The sequence below is a fragment of the Choristoneura fumiferana genome, chromosome 14, assembly GCF_025370935.1.
Source record: "Choristoneura fumiferana chromosome 14, NRCan_CFum_1, whole genome shotgun sequence".
NCBI classification, from domain to species: Eukaryota; Metazoa; Arthropoda; class Insecta; order Lepidoptera; family Tortricidae; genus Choristoneura; species Choristoneura fumiferana.
In genome coordinates, this window is record NC_133485.1 from 5,619,837 (window position 1) to 5,641,899 (window position 22,063).

General features: G+C 38.7%; 4 protein-coding genes across 4 annotated transcripts in view; 2 read left to right on the top strand and 2 right to left on the bottom strand.

Moving 5' to 3' along the window:
* The window catches only part of LOC141434868 (alpha-N-acetylgalactosaminidase-like), a 544,783-nt gene that overhangs the window by 64,977 nt on the left and 457,743 nt on the right, over nt 1-22,063 (top strand). The gene's annotated exons all lie outside the window — the stretch shown is intronic.
* LOC141434826 (inhibitor of Bruton tyrosine kinase) lies at nt 721-16,435 on the bottom strand. Its single transcript, XM_074097271.1, has 15 exons — nt 16,169-16,435; nt 15,072-15,417; nt 14,734-14,911; nt 13,705-13,922; nt 11,164-11,364; nt 10,692-10,919; nt 9,772-9,908; nt 9,354-9,488; nt 8,084-8,381; nt 7,060-7,182; nt 5,940-6,213; nt 5,501-5,690; nt 4,913-5,114; nt 2,677-3,906; nt 721-1,623 (listed from the first exon to the last, which is right to left on the bottom strand). Exons 2-15 carry the CDS (start codon nt 15,231-15,233, stop codon nt 1,492-1,494), a joined length of 3,708 nt encoding a protein of 1,235 aa, XP_073953372.1. The 5' UTR covers nt 15,234-15,417; nt 16,169-16,435; the 3' UTR covers nt 721-1,491.
* Nucleotides 11,371-13,317, bottom strand: LOC141434828 (tetraspanin-1-like). Its single transcript, XM_074097272.1, has one exon. It carries the CDS (start codon nt 13,051-13,053, stop codon nt 12,049-12,051), a length of 1,005 nt encoding a protein of 334 aa, XP_073953373.1. The 5' UTR covers nt 13,054-13,317; the 3' UTR covers nt 11,371-12,048.
* On the top strand, nt 16,510-18,154 carry LOC141434829 (NADH dehydrogenase [ubiquinone] iron-sulfur protein 4, mitochondrial-like). Its single transcript, XM_074097273.1, has 3 exons — nt 16,510-16,786; nt 16,893-17,049; nt 17,696-18,154. The coding sequence occupies exons 1-3, from the start codon at nt 16,734-16,736 to the stop codon at nt 18,050-18,052; spliced, it is 567 nt and encodes a 188-aa protein (XP_073953374.1). The 5' UTR covers nt 16,510-16,733; the 3' UTR covers nt 18,053-18,154.

Sequence of the window (22,063 nt, forward strand, 5' to 3'; positions counted from 1 at the left end):
TTACATATCAAACATGATAAAATTTCAACTTAAGTTTCGTCATAGTATAAAACCCAATTTTTATATATACATTTTGTTCAGAATGATATTAGAAATCACATCCTTCATTGCCAGATACTGTGAGGGGGCAACCCCTGCCAGACTGCCCTATAGTATGTTTAATGTAGACTGGATCATTTTTATTAGCAAAGTTTCAAGTATTGCAGGGTATTTGCAAGAGGCGCTAAAGGCGCAGCCACATGCTCGTCGCTCGTTTCCAGCGTCAAATCTGGTTACGTGACATATTTTATAGTGATAAAGCTGAAATTGTTGAGCTTTATTGCTGGAAAAAAAACTTCAATTTCTGAAAAAACACTGTTATTTTTTATTCATTCACTCCAATTTCTTTTATTTGTACCACTGCCAACGACTGCTACTAAATGAGATTAAGAAATCAGCTTCCAAGACCCAAGATCATTCCTGCAAGCAGCCATCTTGACGCTGCTGCTCGTCGCGGCGACTTGAGGCTACTTTTTTTGAGTCGCGGAAATTCAAAATGGGGTCACGTGACCATATTTATCGCTGCAAACGAGCGACTGCATGTGGCCGCACCGCGTAAAAGGTCTGGCTCGACTGGGATCTGGTTCTACAAGTAATTTTATTTCGTTTCCTAGATTCTTTAAATTTTAGTTCACATGTTTTACTGGTAAAAGCTGTTATTAAATCAAAAACATATTTGACTCTGTCATTTCTTATTTATTAGTATAAAATATTGTAGTCACACATTAAAAAACCTATAAAATAGATGAATTTCATTTTTTATTCAACTGCAAAATCACACTAAAGGCTGACCAGAATTATAAAAAACCTCGCCATATTGCGGAAAACCAATAGACCTAATTTCTTGCACCAGTAAATTCAAATGTCATCTGTCTATTGCTGCCAAAGTTAAACAACGTTTACATGCGGTATTTTAAAGTGTTATTTTGTGTTTTTGTGCGTTAAAATGCCGATGATTATACATAGCCTTGGAAGGAAAATAAATCACAATGTATAAAAGTATTTTTTATAGAAAAAGTCCGAGGATATTAGAAAAAAAATCTTTACATTACATCCCCGACACTGTCGTCAATATGACTGGTAGATATTGTATGGTAGGTATTGTAATTGTAAGTGTAAAGAATGTTGCAATATAAAACGTAGATGTGCTGCACTCGAGTCAGGTTTTTTATATTCCTGGTCAGCCTATACTTACATTAGCACATTTATATAAGACAAAAGCATGAATGAAACAATATTAGAGAAACAAAATGTTGAGCTCAGATAAAAGAACACTGTAAAAGTATTTTTTTTGGGTTCATAATATAACCACAGATCAAAAATGAGTTTCTTTTTCATTTCTGGACTGCATGTGCTTGAAGAGAGAAAAGTGAAAGAAAGCACAGATAGCCTAACAATGACTTTTCAGTTGTATAAAAACATATGAGAGGTAAGTAGTATATGGCTATAATATCATTTTGGAGCAGTGTGGACCCATTGAGGCGAAGACACTTGGAGTTCTATGCGTCTCACGGTGATCAATTCGTCATCTAATTCGTGGATGTTGTAGAACCTTTCCAATTCTTCAATAGCTTTGTCTTCCAGCTGGAAAAGAAAATAACTTTGCACATACTCTTCAACGTCAAGTTTTGCATCTATAAGTAGAGAGAAGCCGTGGTGGCCTAGTGGTTTGACCTATCGCCTCTCAAGCAGAGGGTCGTGGGTTCGAACCCCGGCTCGCCACCTCTGTGTTTTTCGAAATTCATGTGCGGAATTACATTTGAAATTTACCACGAGCTTTGCGGTGAAGGAAAACATCGTGAGGAAACCTGCACAAACCTGCGAAGCGATTCAATGGTGCGTGCGAAGTTCCCAATCCGCACATGGGCCCGCGTGGGAACTATGGCCCATTCCCTCTTGTTCTGAGAGAAGGCCTGTGCCCAGCAGTGGGACGTATATAGGCTGGGATGATGATGATGATGATGAAGTAGAAAGATGAAATTTTGCACAGCGGTTTCATTTATGATGTAGACAAGGTATAACGACGGAATTTTAAAAAGTCCCACGGAATAGGGAGTTCTGAAGAAGGAGTGAACCTGTCGCAGCGGTGGGCTTATTCCGCTAAATGTAAATGCGAAAGATTGTGTGTTTATTTATTACTATCTGGATGAAATTTCGTATGTAAAAAACTAACTCTCGTGAATAATGCACAAGCTACTTTTTGTTCCAAAATTCTGACGGCATCAGCGGGGCTACTCCGAAAATCGAAGTTTGTGTCGTTCCGTCCCTCTGACACTTATACTATTTAATACGACACGAACTTCGATTTTCGAATTTCGGAGTAGGCCCTCACGGCGTATAGTTTCTAAATCTTTACGGCTAAGACTAGAGATACAACTGTAATCCCAGAATTAAAATAAAATAAAATAATTAAATAGGCATTTGCATAAAACATCTTACAAATATTGTGTGAATGGATGTTTGCTACACAATCACGCAAAAATAGCTCAATGGATTTGGATGAAATTTGGTTTGATATTTAATTAGTACATAGGGATACTGTCTATCCGCGAAAATAGTATAGCTCTCCAGGGATAGCGATAAACGCTTTCTTTGCAGGTGAGGCCGCGGGAAATACTTGGCTAGCTTTTTAAATACCTGTGTTAAAAACAATGCTTTTGACATGATCCTTGACGAGTCGTCCTTCTGTTTTTTCTGATCAGCGAGGATTTGATTAAATTCCATAGCTTTCGACTGTTTAGGGCTGCAGCTAGCCACTGGCACCTCAACGATCTTCCAAGGGTTCCGTGGCTTATCTGGTGGACTCGCTACAACCTTATCCAAGAACTGATTGAGATTCTGCGGCGATTGATCATTGCCTTGCATGGCAAGTTTCTTTCTCTGTTTCTGCGAGAGTTTTGGGCCTATATGGTTTATAACGAGATTTCCTGGAGAACCCCAAGCCATTTCAGCTATTTGAGGCTCTTTTGGCGACACAGACATGCGTGACGAAGTAGGCGCATTCTCTGGAGTATTAATGGCATTCGAAGAATTGTTCTTTGAAAGTTTGGTGAATAATTCGACGGGTGTTTCGTTTAGTATATCTTTAGCGTTGCTAAGAGCTTTTAGCCTGGCTTGTACGACCTTTTGCTGCTTTTGCTGCGCCGACGGCACTTCAATCCACTTATCTTTCTTCTCTTTTGAACTTTCCTTTGTCTCTACAGATATCTTACTCAGAGACAATGTAACATCGCCCGTTGTATCATTGGACAAGTCCAACGACGTCACAGAACTGACCGATTCATACCGCATCCTACATTTCTCACTTTCAGTGTATTCCACTTTCTTGGATTTCTTTTTCTTATTAACTTCAATGATGCTGTCATCTTTTTTCAAATCCTCGTCAGTGTATCCTAAATCGACGGGTGAGTTTTTGGCGAAATCATTTATGACTTCATCGTCCGGGGCGTTGTAAAACGGGGTAATCACTCTTGATGACATAATAGGATTGAATTGACAATAGTATTTGGAAATGTCTTCTAGAAGTGCTTCTTCTAAGACTTCTAGTGATTTGCTTTCAAGCACGCTGCAAATGTTTAACGCTATAAATTCCATACAGCATTGCTTAAGCTGTGCCGCGTTGTACGTGTGCGCGAATTGGCACAATTCGGCACAATTTCGTAAGGTTATTAAGTTAGACAGAGCAATCTCGCACATTTCTCTAAGTCGGGTAACAAACAGTTGATCAGCTACTATCAGCATGCTACATATGAAGTCGATGCTGTCTGAATTCTCCACTTCTGGACACGCATCGGTGTATAGAAAGTCTATGACTGGAAGGAGAACTGCGTGGTTGATCGGCAGGGTCACCTTCGATGACTGTTTGCTCTGAAACAAAACATTATAATGTAAATTATCATCATCATCCATATTACTCGTAGGACGTCCACTGTTGGACATAGGCCTCTTCCATAGAACTCCAGTTGCTTCGGTTAGAAGCGAACTGCATGCACCGTGAACCCGCGGCTTTAAACAGGTCAGCCCATCTCGTTGGTGGACGTCCTACGCTGCGCTTGCTGCTCCGCGGTCTCCATTTGAGTACTTTTCGGCCCTAACGGCTATCAGTTCTCCGAGCTATATGGGTAACGTAAATAAAACCAAGGAATACAATTATTTTGTTGTAGCCTGTTGTAGTAGGTACTATTTGTAACAGACAACGCATTGTTTTATAACCATAATTCATATCATGCCAGACAGATACTTTCTTAATCATTTAATCGTTTAACTTTAAGTTTTGGAATAACCAATGTCAATACTTTTATTTAGTTTCGCCTGTCCCGTTGTCTGTTTGTCTGCCTGTCTGTCTGTAATCTTGCAAGTTAAATTCGACCAACTTCCCGCTTCTTGCTTCAAATTTTCCCGCTCCTCATTTTTTTAACGCTCCTGGCTTACAACCCTAAGATCGGGCCCTAAAACTTTATTTTTTTTTATTAAAGTTCCAGTGTTCGTTCATGGCTGTTAACATCTGATTGCCTTGGTCTTAGAAGATTTTACTTTATGCATTAGCGCATAGAAAGTCATTTCATGCAGCATACATCCAGGCAAAAGCTGGGTTTCCTTCCACCAATAATGTGCGAAGATGTATTGCAAGGAATGTTTTTCATGAACCAATAGAAACGCTTCATTTACCTCGCTTCGTTCCGCTCAGCTGTTTCCACCAGATATGTGTTGTGCGAGGCGAGGTAAATGAAGCATTTCTATTGGTTAATGAAAAACATTCCTCGCAACACATCCTCACACATTATTAGTGGAAACGCAGCTTAAATACCAACTTTAGGACCAATGACCATTATAAATGAAAAGGTAAATTTTATCATTCATTGCATTGGGTTACCTCGGACCAGGAGTGCATAAACATCCCGTGGAAGTATTCCAGGCGCGCGGCGAGCACGCATTTGTGGGCCGCAATAAGCGCGCCGTCCTTTGCACACACATTGGCATCGACAAGCTCCGGCCGAGCGCTGCGCTCCCAATACAGAGGCGGATTTTTGGTGAATGTCGCGCTCTCTTTTAAACATATTTTGCCGTCTTTGTAACTGGAAATGAATGAATTCGTGAATGTATCGCAATTAATTAATTTAAAAACAAAACAACAAGTAAATCTACGAAAATTTGATGACAAGTCTTTGGTGATTAAATACTGAATCGTATTTTTTTTCTGTGTTTATGAGCAGATTGTTTGCTTAACGGTCATTCAAGTATTACATAAGCAGATTCTTTTGTAGACCCTTGTCAGCGCCCCTTTCAGTTCCTGGTACCACTGGTACACTTAGTCCAACAACTTCTGGAGTCTCATTACGTGTAGTCTTTTGGCAGCAGCCTGCATAAGCTTGACGGGGTGACATTCTATGGTGGCATCACCACATTGAGTCGGCCGGCCCCCTTTCAGTTCCTGTTCTCCTGGTACCTCAAGTATACTTACAAGAACTTATCCAGCAACTTGTGCAGTCCCATGACGTGCAGTCTTTTGGCAGCAGCCTGCACAAGCTTGACGGGGTCGCAGTAGAGGTTGAGTCGCGGTGGCGTTTCCACGTTGCGTCGGCCACGTCCCTTGCGGTTCCTGTTTTCCTGGTTCTTGTATACTTCAAACGCTGATATTTCTGATGCGTTTTCTACCAAACAATAAGTTTATAATGTAAGTTATGTATTTATCTGTATTTTCATATCACATGAATTTGGGGGTTACTCCGAAATCCGAAGTTCGTATCTTACGTACCCTCTCCCTCTGCTGTTAAATAACTATAAGTGTGAGCGGGATCGTATAAAACGAACTGCAAAAATCAGATTTTGTAGTATAACTTTATAAAATGCTATAAATTTGACACTAAATTCACCGAACGGATTTTTTACGGAGTTCTTACCAATAATTTCCAAATCAGGTTCGACGTCCTTTTCCTTCTTCACGCCCGGCAGATCTTCCTTCCTTATCTTCAGGCTGCACGGGCCCAACTCAGCAACATCACAAGTACCAGTGTACATGTACCGTAGAATTCTTTCAAATACCAGCGGATGCAACTCTAAGTTGATGATAGGTTTATCCTCTTTGCTTGTCATGCTGTCCTGGTACAATTTGTAGAGGTGCTCGCTGCTTGAAGCTATTATGAAGATGTGTGCTGGGTAGAGTTTTGTGCCAACCTTGGAAACAAGAACATTATTTCTATAAAGTTTATGCCCATATGTGCGCATTTAAAAAAATAATTGCGCGGAAGATAAACAATTTAATCGTAGTTTAAAATTAATGTTTCTGAGTGCAGCGTTTTAAAAGTAAGTTTAATTAGATTTTATCACAGTAGTTTGTTTTTAGCATCTGTTTGCCGATTTTTCACTAAGAAAAGTTAGCACGTTACGTCTGTGCTCAGTCAACGTAACGTATATTTTAGTTATCAAGCGGTGTAATTAGATTTGTGATGAAATGTTACGATATATTCCTAGCTGCAACACTAAACTATGTAATTGGTGACCTCCAATTTTATATGAATTAACTTGCATTATGGAAGAATTTTATAACGAATTCGCGTCAAAAATCGTTCTCCTTAGCTTATACCATAGATTATCAAGACTAAACAGGACTTACGACTAATAAAATAGGATTTGGAAACATGGGCGCCGGCTTGTTTATTTTCAGAAGGTTTCATTGCATCTTGCATCTGCATATAGGCGAGGTGCGTAATAAATAAATATCATGGGACACTTGACACCAATTAACCTAGTCCAAAAAAAAGTACTATGGTTACTAGGCAACGGATAAACATACTTATATAGATAAATACATATTAAACATCCAAGACCCGAGAACAAACACTCGTATTATTCATACAAATATCTGCCCCGGCCGGGACTCGAACCCGGGACCTCAATCTTCGTAGTCAGGTTCTCTAACCTGCCCATCCGGTCGTCCAAATGCACCATCGTCGTGCATTGTGTTGATTCCAGGGTAGGCAGCTGTATACTGTATAGTTTTGTTAATAGATTTTTTTGTACCTTAAATATTACGTCGTGCAGTATATCGTCTTCCGTAGCTGATTCCATGAGCGTTTCCATGTGTTTAGGCAAGCTGGTTGGCGATAGCTCAGGCAAAGAGGTAAGTCCGCATGTTGGTTTAATCTGAAAACCATAAATTGTCTAACGTAAAAAAATGTATAACAGATGACTATCAAGAAAGAGAAGGAAGCTAGTAATTTCCAGCCTATTTACATCCCACTGATGGAGACATGCTTCCTCTCTATCGGATCGGTATTCTCGTGACTGATGAACTGTGTCATCAGTTCTTGTAACTAGAGTTTCTTTTTGCGGAGCCACGTACAATTATATATTTTTCCTCATAATCTAAATTCTTATTTTAAAATTTATAGACATTAGGTAATAATATTAGTTGTCAGCTGCTCACCCTAGCATAGTTTTATGTACGCTCAGAGACGGAGGGGCCAGGCTGAAAACCAGAGCCGAGGCCTCGCGGCTCACTGCGCGGACTCGGCTTATGCTGAGCCGGTCCCTTTTGCCGCAAGCAATAAATAATGTTATTTTTGCGTTTTTTTTTTGTGGCAATCTTTTTTCTTTCTCTCAGAATGAGAGGCCCTTTTGCGACGAAGGCCCACTATGTTGCAAAGTTCACAATACACATTGAATTGATTCTGAGGTTTTTATAGAGTTACTCGCTATGTTTTTTTTTATCGGAAAAGGTCCTGGTAAATTTCAATTCAAATTCCACAACTCACGTCATGATTTGACGTTGCATAAAAATGTCCGGTCAAAATTCAAGTCTCTAAACCAAGCGGTTGAGATTACGGAAGTTTATCCCAATCCCGTGGGAATATTGGGATTAAAAGTAGTCTATGTGTTAAATATTCTAGAGATCCTGCATACCAAATTTCATACAAATTTGTCCAGCTGTTTTAGCATAAAAGAGTAACAAATACACACACGTACGCACGCACACACACTCACACATAATCCTAATCATTCGTTTTTATTTTATTTTATAGTATTAGTAGAATAAAATAAATACCTGCAAGCAAGCAAAGTTCATTCCTTCACTATCGACGACAATCGACACAGCCCTATGCACATTCGGTATCTTAACAATCCGCACTGACGTACAATCGTCCTTCTCAAGAAACTTGACCAGCGCGCTCTTGTTGCTGTCTCGCTCCTTCTCCTTCCTAATTGGCTGCGGCTGGGTGGGCGTGGTCTTGCGCGAAATGTAGCCAATGAACGCTTCGCCGTATTTTGTGGTGAAATAGAGTGCGTCGTGGGTTAGTGCTGCGTTCGTTATGACTGTTTGGTGGCTCAGGCCGAAGACACATCTGTAATAAATTGAATTGTTGAGGCAATATTAGTCATGTTAAGGAACAGGCGATTATTTTGGTAAATCGCGCGCTCGCTTTAGTGCTCGAATGGGTATTCTTTAAATTCGTCAAAAAAATACTTACAAATAAATAAATATCATAGGACACTTGACACCAATTGACCTAGTCCCAAACTAAGCAAAGCTTGTACTATGGATACTAGGCAACGGATAAACATACTTATATAGATAAATACATACTTAAATACATATTAAAGATCCAAGACCCGAGAACAAACATTCGTGTTATTCACACAAATATCTGCCCCGGCCGGGAATCGAACCCGGGACCTCAAGCTTCGTAGTCAGGTTCTCCAACCACTTGGCCATCCAGTCGTCTAAATGATTAGTTTCACAATGTTTCATTTATTTTAGCGAAATGGATCTTATTTTGAAACTGTGAACTATTTAGGATTTATTTTATGACCATTGTCTAGAACCCTATAGCAGGGCTTCTCAAACTTATTTGTACCGTGACGCCCTTGGGACTTTGCCATTTTTTTACGACGCCCCTCTACCCAGTCCGCAAACCCCAAAAAGTTAGTAAGATAGAGTTAGTTTTTATAGAACCCGCATATGCATATAGTTAGTAAGTTAACCACCTGAGATACATACCAGTGATACAACAAAAATTGACATCGAAATTTAAATCTTAATGCCTCATAGATAAAGTTTAATTTATTGTTTTGTAAATTTTAATGATACAGAAAAAATGACACTTTATTCCTTTTTCAAAAGATATAAATTCTATTGCTAACAATATGTACTAGTATTATCACTTTGAACCTCAGGAGGATAAGCATAAAAATAAAGAGATCGACGATCGATCGACGAGATTTACGGCAATCACGAACACTTTTTCAAGAGTTTAGAGGCATTATAGAAGAGAGAGTGCAAAACCTAAATTGTCACATTGTGGAATGTTTCTGACCTGGTTAATTGGTTAGTGGTGTCTTGCCAGAGCATCAGTTGCCCGACGGTGGTGAGAAGTAGCACGGTGACGCGCGAGTATACGCCTTGCTCGCTCACTTTCGCCTCCACGCACACTTGACGGAGGTTTATCTGCCTGAAAAAGTGCAAGTTTATAGACCAGATATTAAAAAAAACTTAAAGATTTAACCCTTTTTCAGGCATAGTGCATATATAACCGTAACCGTATATATATACACAAATAATCGACCTTATAAAGAACATTATGGTACAAAAACATTTGAACTCGTTAAAAATATTATTATTTTTTAAATTTATCCCTCATAGGTAAACATCATAAAACTATAATTTATTTTGTGGTAGCACATCTAAATTCGAGAGGCTTGGAAAACGGTCAATACGTAGTTAAAAAGCCATACTTGATAGCTATCTTCTTGCAGATGTGTTTGTGGAGGAGATAAACGTCGCCGCGGCTGGTTGTGATGGCCGTGGCAGCGTCGCCGGCGCCTACCAACTGTATGCCTGCCTCTTCCTTGTTGTTCATAGATATCGCCACCTGAGGAATAAAAAAAATATATCACGGCACGATTGACACCAACCTAGTCCCAAAGAAAGCAATGTTTGTGGTATGGGACTAAGCAACAGATAAACATACTTAAATAGATAGATACTTAGTTAAAACATACATTACACCCAAGACTCAATAACAAACATTCGTACCTATTTTGCCATGCAAATACCCGCCCCGGAGATTAAACCCGGGACCTCAAGTTTCGTAGTCATGTCATTACAGTTACCCAATACGATAGAGTAGCAAGCACCTTATATATTTAAAGTATATACCTAATTTAGAAATATATATTAACTACTTATTATTAATAACATAAAACAAATATCTCCATCTACTGGGATATGTAGTCGTCCAAGAAGTAGTAGTCGTCGAAGAAGACAGTTAAAGTAAAGGTCAGGGCAAATCGGCGTAATTTTTAAGGTTCTGCGCTGAGATTCTGAGATTTTTTATGCCTTGCGTGGCTGAGACGCTCGCCGTAGTGGGAATCCGGCAGCACACAGTGAAAACGCGTGCTGGGAACCAGTGACTCTCAGGATAAATTGACAGGACAAGAATAAGCAAACTAGAAAGATATATGCGGATGATTTCTGAGCTGTGTCGGATTTTCGACGCACACTAGTTCCAAATCCGCATGTGCGCGGCACTCTTTTAAGCTCAGAGAACGCGACAGCTTCAGAACCGGCTTGGCTGAGGGCAGCTTTAAGGTAGCCCAAACATCAGTTACAATATCTCAGGATAATTTGAAGATACCTTGTGATGTATTCTTACCCGTTTCGGCGCAGCGACCACCCTATCCTCCTGAGAGTGTCCTAATTGGCCCCAGTTGGTGCCCCACGTGTAGACGGCGCGACAGTTCCAAACTACCGCGTGGGCTCGGCCCGCTACCAAGCCCAGGGGCTGGGACAGTTTCAGGACTGGCTTGGTCGAGGGCAGCTTTAACGTGGAACTCTTTGTTATTGGCGAGGTGTCTGCGCTGTTCAGAGTGTATTGGAGCACCTGGACGAAATAAAAAATATCGATTGGTTAGTTTTCTGGGTAAAAAAATATTATTTAGTCTGTTAGTAAGATGACCTAAAAATATTGGACGCAATTTTTTTGTCAATCAAACAAAACATTACAACGATGAAGCTCGTCCAAGTTTGGGAGTCGGGACCCGAGACGTTACGCCATACGCCATGCTAAAAAGTGTCGCACAACCTTTGTCGAATTGACGCAGAAGATTTAAACCCTTAGCACTCACCGTCCCGCTCTGCATCAGAAACACAGTCGAGTCTAGCAGCACAGCGGCCTGCAGACAGGGCTCGGGCAGTCTCAGCGGCGCGGGCCGCAGCAGCGTCGCGTGCGCCGCCCCCGCGCGCCCCGCCTGCCCCCCGCACCACACCTCGCCCTCCCCCGACGCCGAGTCGCACAGCCACACGCTGTGGAACTTGCCGAGGCAAACCTGCGGCAGAAAACTCTCATAAGTAGTTTGACCAGCGAATGAGAGGTTATTCCCACCTGTTACCACCAATTTGATATCAGTGGTAACAGGTGGAATTTTTTTGTCCCACCTGTTACCAATTCCCAGTAGTTATCACCAATTGCTTTAGTGGCAACTACTGGGTTTTTTTCCAGTAGTTACCGTTACCACTGATTACTTTAGTGGTAAAAGATGGAAAAAAAATCCCAGCTGTTACCACTGGTAAAAATTGATGGTAACAGGTGGGAATAACCTCCAACGAGGGCTAATTGACGGGCAAAATATCGCTAGATGGCGTTAGTATCGTGAGGTTATTTTGGCGTTACGGTCTTGCTCATTTAGTTATTAAGTACATTTCTCGTAATTTTTTTCTGATTCTCAAGAAATTTGAACAGTCTACTAATACATAGTGGAATAGATAGCGCCCGCCAGAAAGTATCCTTCCTGGCGGTGACGGATTGGTCATTGTTTTCTCGTAACTACATGCAGTACATTTTTTATAAGTAGCGTACAATTTAGTACATTTTTCGTATTTTTTTTTCATGGGAACTTGAATTCCAGCATACGACACCATGTCACCGCTAGGAAGTATGACACCATTTAACGCTGAATGTTTTGATGCAATGATTATCTTAGGATTTAAATAAAAGACGACATTTAAACTAATCAATTTATTTGCGATCTATAGTCGTGTGGCGTAAACTTGTAAGTTTGAAAGGGGTTGGCGGCGGACACAACTCGCACAACTTTCTTCGGGGGTTCTTCAGAAAACATCATATTCTCTAGCGAGGTCTCAGACGGCATCGTCATAGTGTTCAGATTCGGCCTCTGCGGTACAAACGTGAACCCTTCTTCCGACCCGCCCACCGGCAGCCCTACCAAGGGTTGCCCTCGCAAAATAATACAAGCGAACGACACCACAACAAAATATGCCACCATTAACAATATAATATAAAATATCAAATTTCCCTTGCGTTCCCTAAGAGACATTCTCAAAGCGTCGAAACATCCAATCATGTGAAACGACTCCAGCTTCGGTACCTTTTGCGTCTGGCAATCTGTCACCATCGGTATAAGATGCGTGAAGTTTTTCAACTTGCAACATTGCACGGGAAACAACTTGCCGGGGTTTTGTTTCATCCACTGCGACTCTTTGAAATCAGCAAACCCGTCCACACCGCAGCATTCATAGTTCACCATGACATAGTTCCAAACATGCGTGAACAAATCTTTGTCTTTGCCGTAGTCATTGAGTATCGCAAGTTGCAGCGAGCGGCGCGTCTTATCGTTGTTAGAATAAACGTTGTAGATGCATGTTATGAAGATAAACCAAAACACGATAGATGTTACGATGGTGACGAGGAATACATATGCTTTGATAGCGCATTTGGTCTGGCAGCCGGCGCCTAAAATTCCGCAGCAAGATGTCAACATCGCTACGACAGCGAAAGGCAATAAGATTGTAGTTAAAGGCGTCACCCACAGCTTTAAGTTGACGAAGTTAGCCACTGTGTGGACAATTTGGCTTTGAGTGACACTGTAGTTGACATCCCGGAAGAACTCGGTGTTGATGGCGCACCACACGCAAATAACGACACCGACAAACCCAAAGAATAAGAACAAGACATTTGTGAAACCTAGGCAGGTTCGTGGTAGACCGACTGTGTGCATTTTATTTGGTTACAGTTTCAAAGGACATGTCTCCTGCATGTTTTGATTTTTCTCTTTGACATTGAAATTGTCAGTGGTATTTTTCTTTTTTGTTCTGCTGTGTGCGGCCAGTGCGTGTATAATGAATACTCTTTCAATAGAAAGTTTATGTATCGTCATAGACATTTGAAATTATTTATTGTTTCATTCAAGAAAGCGTCTTTACAACTTCCGCCTGAAGGGAAGAACAGGACCTACTTATACTCTTTGAACAGGACACTCTTATGCAATAGTGTGTTAACCCTGATTAATTTTACAATACAATGTCAACTTGGGCCGATATACTCTGATCATGTCAATAATTCCCTGGTTTAATTATAGACTTCATCGGCCAATGGCTTATAAGTTATGAGTACCTAATAACTCTACACGCGACGAAAGAGTAGAACTGTTTGTCCTTTCCATGTTTCTCTACAGTCAATTTGTACGTACTTAATCATCTGGGGAAAAAAAACGAATGGCGACTATGAAGCGGAAGATACATTGTTGGGAGGCCTCCCAGAGGACGATATAACGTGAGTTGCGAATATAGGGCAACTGGTGGATGCGGGTAGTTGTCGATGTGGCATTCTAAGGACAATAGTGGATGTCTTCTGGCTGTTTTTGACTCACCTGTTTAACGCATGTGTTGGTCCTGCTGAAGCACTGCAACAGATCGGGCACGTGCCGGGGCTCCTGCGTGCCAGTGCCAAGCGTGTAGTTGCAGTTGCTGCCCCACACATACACGTCACTGGGGGCAGTGCCCTGATGCTTGTACATGTATTGCCGATCCAGCATTGCGTGCTCCAGCGCTTTGTAGTCGTCCTTGTCTACTATGTCTGTGTTGACACCTGGAATTTTGGAAGATAGATAAAAAACTTTATTCACAAACATGCCATGACAATTGCACGAAAGCAAACAATTCAAGTTGTTACATACAAATTAAGTTATCACGGCACAGCCGCGAAAAGGCGCCGACTGTGTGTGTGCTGCGACATTGCTGTCACTGCGCTGATATTCTGTCGGAACCAGTAGGAGCTGACGCACTCAGTCAGATACAATTTTTACTCTAAGTACTATAATATATAATTTAAGGTTTAAACAACAACCATAACAGATATTATTTGAGTACAGATTACCTAATGCAAACAAAAACAAAGATGGAAGAGGAGGTTCGTAGTTCTCATTCCATGACTGCCCAATGGGACATTTGCGTAAGCCCCAAGACAGGGTGGGGGATCTTTCCTTTGCTTATTTTTGATGACATGGGAGGCACCCCCAGATGCTACGTCAGCAATATTAATAAAAATAAATATGGCTAAATAAATTAATATGCTTGAATGAAGGTGAAATGTAAGTATGTAATGTACTTTTGGTTTTTAAATTTCCTTGTTTTTCTAGTTTTGAAGAATATAATAAGAACCAAACCCAAACGGTCTAAATATGTACTTACCATTATTTTCGTAAACATGGGGGGGGGGGCTTCGAACTTTGCTTACTTTTGCTGGCTAGAGGGAGGGGGAGGCAAAAACCTTGACCCCAAACAAACAACAGTCCATAATAGTCCATATTGACTCGATAAGTACTTTGAACAAAGATATTCACTATTCACGCATCATCAGCTATAAGCTGCCTGTGCATTATAAATAATAATAATATTACCTATCTTCATAAGTGCAACAGCAGTATGTATCTGCCCGTAAAAGATGCTCCTGTGCAGCGGAGTGTATCCAGATTCCCGGTCTCGAGCGTTGACGAAGGCTCCGGAAGAATGGCGAACGAGCCACTCCACGAGGCGGCCGCGGCCGCGGGATGACGACATGTGGAGTGCTGTACGGCCCTGGACACAATAATATAAAGAATAATTAGTAGTTAACTATAAATATTTTAGAGTTTTGGAGGCACTTTTAACCATATTAAGAAAGATATTTGTTTTATATCTCAAATTCATTTGAAATTGGGCTAAGGACTTAAATATTAAGAGATGAAATGGTGATTACCTCAAAATCAAATGCATGTATGAAGTTAGCACATGTTGCCTTAATAAAGCTTGCAAGCGCTTCATCGCTGACAGATCTCTTCGTGATGGCTCCTGTAAGGACTTGTCCGTGCAACCGAGACTTGCACCGTCTGGTACAATCCACTTCCATACCCTTACTCATTGTTAAAAAATGTAATAAAAGTTTGTGCAAATAAATAAATGTACTTTTTAAAACTTAATGTGTAGATAAAAATATATTTGATATGTCTATAAGCTCTGCCTATTTACAAGAGCCTAGTGCTCGGATAGCCCCTACGCGGGGCTACGGGATTTATTTAGAAGGACATAATTGTGTTGGTAACAATCTGAAAAAAAAAAAAGATATACAATATAATACAATATAATTTTATTGTACACCAGAAATAGTAAAATTTTATGGAATTTGAATTTGAATGTTCCAAATATTTTATGATGTGGTGTAACTGTTGTGAATTCCTACCATTGCCATATTTAAAGACACTAATAAAATAAATGTTAGTAAAAAATAATAATTAAGAATCTAGGTCTTGGTTTGTTGGATATCACTAAATAATTATCTTTTTTATGTAAAATGTAATGTCAAATTCTTTTTTTAAATACAATATTAAAAATGTTGGTATACTGAACACAAAATTGTTTACAGTTTAGATTTATGGGTATCATACAAAATAATAAATAATGTGAAACATTTAGCACAATCATTATCTATCTAATACCTTTAAAACAAGCAATTCTTGTATATATATATATTCGGAAACAGCTCCAAACGATTTCGATGAAATTTGGTATGTAGGGGTTTTGGGGATGACAAATCAATCTAGCTTGGTCTTATCTCTGGGAAAACGCTTATTAACGAATTTTAGACCGAGCAAAGCTGGGTCGCTCAGGTGCTACGGTGTTATGATATCAATCTTTCAATCAAATAACATTTCGAAATCTACAAGGTCGTTGAAAACCGGCATAGTTACGAGACTTTACGCAATACTTAAAATAAATTAGGATAAGTAGTGTTTTACACTACATATAACGGGCGATATTATTTAGTATTTTAGAACGGAAATAACGTCTACAACATACCTTTACATTACAACAGCTGTGTTAAGTTGCCTGATCTCGGAAAAAATATTTTGCAACATTATTTCACCTTATAATATAATAATTAAAAAAAATATACATATGCTACAAAGCTGCAAGTGTCACATAAATATTAGGTTCAATTTATGTAGCGAGCAAATTGGACAGGGGGTATTTTCAGAGCAAGTTATTGCGTTGAAGCAAAAATAAATAAATATCGAGCTGAATTTCGCCCCGTTGTCAGCCAATCCAATGAGCAGGCAGTCAATCCAAAGTCAATCAATTGTCAACAGTACAGTGTCAATGTCAATTGAATATTGTCATTTTCTGTCAATGTGTAGAATGGAAAGTATTTGACCTATTGTTTAAACTGTCTGTCTTTTTACATCCGCTAATGAAAAGCAGTGCCACATTTTTTGTAGCTTAAACAGAAAAAGAAGTTGAAATAAAAATGAAAACGTCAAAGTAAAATTTGTCTATTTTTTGACATTTGTCAAATTACTACTACTTGGTGTTGTTGAAGAACGCGAAAATTATTTCAGTGATTGTTACGTAAAAACAATTCACTATGTTTCAAGTAATTAGGCAAACAGCAGGTCTGGCGAAGGGGCCACTATCAAGGTATGTATAATTGTTACAATTGATACTATGCAGCGATGGCATAATGTCACTCCAAGACGTTGACATTCTTTATTTAGTCTTAACCAGACAAAATTAAATGTTGCAGGTCTCTCCCGGCCTTTTCGACAACTTCGCATCGCCTTGCTAAGGACCCTGTTAGTCGACATGAGGCTCCGAAAATCGACAACGAGGCAGTCTTAACATTGCCACAGGAAGCAAGGGAGAAGAGTGCTTTGGAAACTTACATCCAGGTCCCTACTAAGGTAACTAAATAACTCTTTATTTATTATTAATTATATGGAATTGTTATTGCATAATATGATTATTCGTGTGTCTTTAAATTTACAGCATGTTGGTATAAACTGGACATAGTTTAGCAAAAATGTTCCAAACCTCAACAATTAATGATTTGATTTTGGAACTAGTTTCAGTAACACAATATTTTAGACTGTCGCAGTCATTTCTAATTTTATGATTTTCTCTCTTCTCGCACAACTTATCAATTTAGTATCATTTTTAAACGCTGATAGACCTTGGCAGAATTAAAATTAAAATTAATATAAATAGGGAGCTGAATTTTTATTTAATTTACATTGACATATTCGTTCTGAAACCACTATTGGTACTATGCTGTATGCTGTACTGACTTATTGTGTGCTTTGTGTTAGGCATTTTGATGTTGAAAATAGTATTTTGTATACTTTGTTTTAGTTAAACTGTAACAAGTATAATGTGGTGAAAATGTGGTGCATCACACTTTTTTTTTGTGATTGGTGAAATAACTAAATGAGCCAATCACAAGCGAGATTGAAATGTCAAATGGACCTCATGCTACTAACACCATCTAGTGATATTTTGCCTGTCGAAAAACCCTCATTGCTTAATAAAGTTTCCAATTTTGACTTCTAGGTAGACCTGACTCCAATCTCTGGTGTCCCTGAGGAGCACATCCGAACTCGCCGTGTCCGCATCTACCAGCCCCCTAAAAATGCCATGCAGAGCGGTACCAGCAACATCCACCACTGGGAAATGGAATTTGACACCAGACAGCGTTGGGAAAACCCCCTCATGGGCTGGACCTCAACCGGAGACCCGTTATCCAACATGAAAATACAATTCGCATCCCCTGATGATGCTATAGAGCATTGCGAGAAAAACGGATGGGTGTGGTATTTAGATGTACCGAAAACGGAGAAGGAGGTGAAGCCGAAGAGCTACGGTATCAACTTCTCATGGAATCGTCGCACCCGAGTCTCCACCAAGTAGACGATGTTAGTATAATTTTGATTGTTGATTTTTATAAGTTATCTATTGCAGTCCTGTAGATGTTGCATCTGTTTGATGAATATTAAATCCTAGCAGAAGCAAGTGCGGTTATTTTTCACATCCCATATAATTAAAAAAAAAAATACTTTCGCTAGTCTGATATCAAATCTCATAACTTCATAATTGTTTCCAAAAAGATGTATTTGTTATCCTCGCGAACCAGGATTGTTGAGTCACTTTCCACTGTTCTTAATTTAGCCGAGTTTTACATACTTGTTGTAAATATTGTCATTAATAAACCAGAGTACCGGCGATTCCATACCACATACGGATTACCCTAATTATCCTTGTTATATCCGCGCGAGCGCAGCGCGCGGCGCGTCGTGAAAGAGTGCCAAGGAAGCCACCTTTGTAAACACTCACCCTTGAAAAAGATCTTTCGTAAGGATCGAAACTAGTTTCGAAAAACAAACTGAGACATGGATGCACAGAAAAACCAGAAAAAGAGACGAGCACTGGGAATCAAACCCAGGTCCTCAGCAATCCGTGCTGCGTGCTATAACCCCTACACCACTGCTGGACAGGAATCTAGACACGAATTTTTCCTTTGCATACACATCTCAGGTTGCTTATTTCTACTATGCTACTTAAGCAGCAGCACTAGTGACATCTATGTTTCGTGGACAGATGTCACACTTTTGGAACTAACCGTTCACCCAGACAAGAGATGTCGCTACTAAGCAATCAAATTATGATTGGTTTTTTGAAGTCTTTTTGTATTTTTTATTTCAACTCCAAATTTTGTTACTTTTACGGGTATCTTACCATATCGAAAATACAAAGAAAAACCAGAAAAAGAGACCAGCACTTTTTGTATTTTCGATATGGTTTCACGGGATACCCGTAAAAGTAACAAAATTTGGAGTTGAAATAAAAAATACAAAAAGACCCCAAAAAACCAATCGAAACTAGTTTGTCTGGTCCTGACTTGTAAGAACCATTTAATTTTGGTAGTGTTATAAATCATGTCTCACGCGAGGTTTAGTACGATTATTGCTAACCTATGGGATGAGGCTTGGATGAGGTGATAAATTGTAGCAAAATAACTGAAATAAAAATTCAGCATTTCTATATTTTTGTTTAATCATAGTTCTCAACATGGTTAATTTCATATTTTGTACCTCGGAAGAAAATCATATTTCGCAGGTCTCACTTAAAGATTTTTATTTACATATTATACAATTTAAATATGTTACATAAATTGTGTAGTCTGCCAAAAAAGAGTAGGAATTCACTTACATACAAAATAATATATGCGTTTGTATTAGTTCTCTACTCTTTGTTGTCATACAGTCAGTATGAACCATGATCAACGCATGCTCTTTGCAATTTCACTAGCTACAATAGTTTTACATGTACATCGTACATGGTTATAATATAGAGATTTAATTAATAACTAACAACCTTTTAAAGATATAACTACATAAAATTATTATGAAAAATTATTGCATTGTCTTTTTTTTATATATTTACACAATAATGAACAATATACATAATTACTGAGATTTTTCTTTCGAAAGTGGTTGATAGTCTTTGTCGCGAAACTCCGCTGGTGGATCGAACGTTAAGATCAAGCGATGTACAGTTGGTATAAAGCCAAGTGGTATAAACAATACATTTAAAGGTGTCAGGGTCTAAAATTCTATGGTAATAAATTTGAAACAGGCCTCGAAAAACTACATACAAATTAATTACATTTAATTCAAAAGGGTTTTGGTCAAGTTTGGGTAAAGGTTAAAATTTTGTAAAATAATACACAAAGTTGGTCCTTACTCAAAATAGTGTTCAGGCTAATACTACGTAGGTATGTTACAGGGTCTCAGGTTTTAGATATGAATGTTCTAAAATACTGAATTGAACTTTTAGAATCAGTAGTCTCTCTTTGAAAGTAATCCCTCATTACGTTGAAAATATATAAGATGCTGGTTTCCAATTTTTTTTAGAATTTCAACTCAATGCAATAGTTAACCGCTTTAGTACCTAGACAAAACAGTGAAATCTGAACAATTTTCAACAATATTAAAACCAGTTTCAACATAATGACGGGACACAAAAATCTAAAAGTGTTAAATCTATAACATTTTTTTGAAAGGAGAATCATCAGTAATAAAAATGAAGAACTGTAATAGTACATTGTGTTTTAGGGGGGTAAATAAGGAATTACGATCGAGAGTCCATTAGAAGCCGAAGTCGAAGACTGAGGGCTTTAATGAGTCGATGTTCGTAATTCTAGTACCGCCCGTGCGACATACAATGTTTTTCATCACATTTGCTAGTAAAATTGTATATTTGTAAAAGGAAAACTAATATTTAAATAAAAATTGCCGATACCGCTGTTGATGGCGTGCGTGTGCAGCGCGTGCACGGAGCAGCAGCACACCATGCAGTAACAAACTCATTTACTGACCTTGGGCTTCCTGGCATGAAATTAGTACGGGCAATGACTCATTTACCGACCACGGGTTTCATGAGAAGCACATTAAGGTCGAGGGTTTTATTTGGGGGGTTGCAGCCAAGGTAGCCTGTATGTTACGACACTGTTTACGAGCAAGTGTGATGAAAAATGTTTGTTTTATACTCTATGAATACGATGACAATGGAAGTCGATTTCAATAGTAGGATAGCATTATTGGCGGTAATATAAAGTTTTCATACTTTAGGTGCCTTCAAAACTCGAGGCCTTATTTGACACGGGATCCTTTCGACTGCCATAATTTTATAAGTCATAATGTATATATAATGTTTGTCATAATTATTGTTAGTCATAATTTTTTCCGCTGAAACCATAATATTTCATAATTTTTTAAATGGTCACCTGTAGAACTCTATAGGTTCGGTTAGGTTAGTTTTGTAACAAATCTGAAAAATAAATGGTTTCAGAGAAAAAAAGAGTTATATTGTCAAACATTACATTACGTATGACAAACTTAGCCGACGGACACATTTGGAATCACAATAATATCACAACTTTTTTCTATCTCACGGCATAGAGGTAGATAGAGATGGTGATTGTGGTTGCGAACGTCAGCGCGTTAGACAATACGGCCTCTGGTTTATAGGTTATCAGAATGTCTACGTAATTCAAGTTTTCTACCCAGTTAAAACATTTAAAAATAATTAAAATTCTCAACTATTTCTTACTGGTAATATTAAATACTCTATTAAAGAAGCCGCTAATATTACAATTAATCAACGAAATATGTGGACGGGTCCAACGTTATTTGGTTTGAGCTAATAATACAGGGTTTCAACGGTAAAACAAATACCTAATGTTGATTATGACGGCCGAGCCAGAAAATGATGAGAATAACTATCAATTCTACCTAAGAACATAGTGAATGCTGCATTTTTGTGCTTGGTTTTTAAAGTATAATCTTGAAAAGATTTCTCAAATTTAATGGATAAGTATGTAAAAACTTAAAAACTTTTTAATAATAGGTATTGATTTGTAAAAAAGTTTTAGGTTTTTTATGTTAGGTATTTTATTCATTGTACTTTAAAGCTATAAAAGATTTTAGCTGCAAGGAAATGTGGCATCAGCTTCAAAAGTAGCTAGCTACACATGGTACCACCATTTCACTTTACAGTACAGTTATTTATCAAATTTGACACGATTGTACTGTACTTTATTTACTTTTATAGGTGATAGTAATATTTTACCTCATTTTCGTTATTTGTGTCAATAGCTTGATTATGTGTGCTGGGTAAAAATATTTAAATTGAAGCTGCGCTTGAAAAATCTACACTTTTCCAGTGTACATTATATACAAATTTTACATCGCTGCATTCGGTTCTCATTCACCTGTCACACAGCTATCAATTAAAAGTCATTCGCACGGTAAACTCAAATCGTTGGAGACAAGTGTTAATTTACAGTTTTTTGGTAAAGGCACTGCTCGTCTTGTTCACAATTCAATTGGCATTCTTAGTCGCGTGCCAATTTTACGAGTG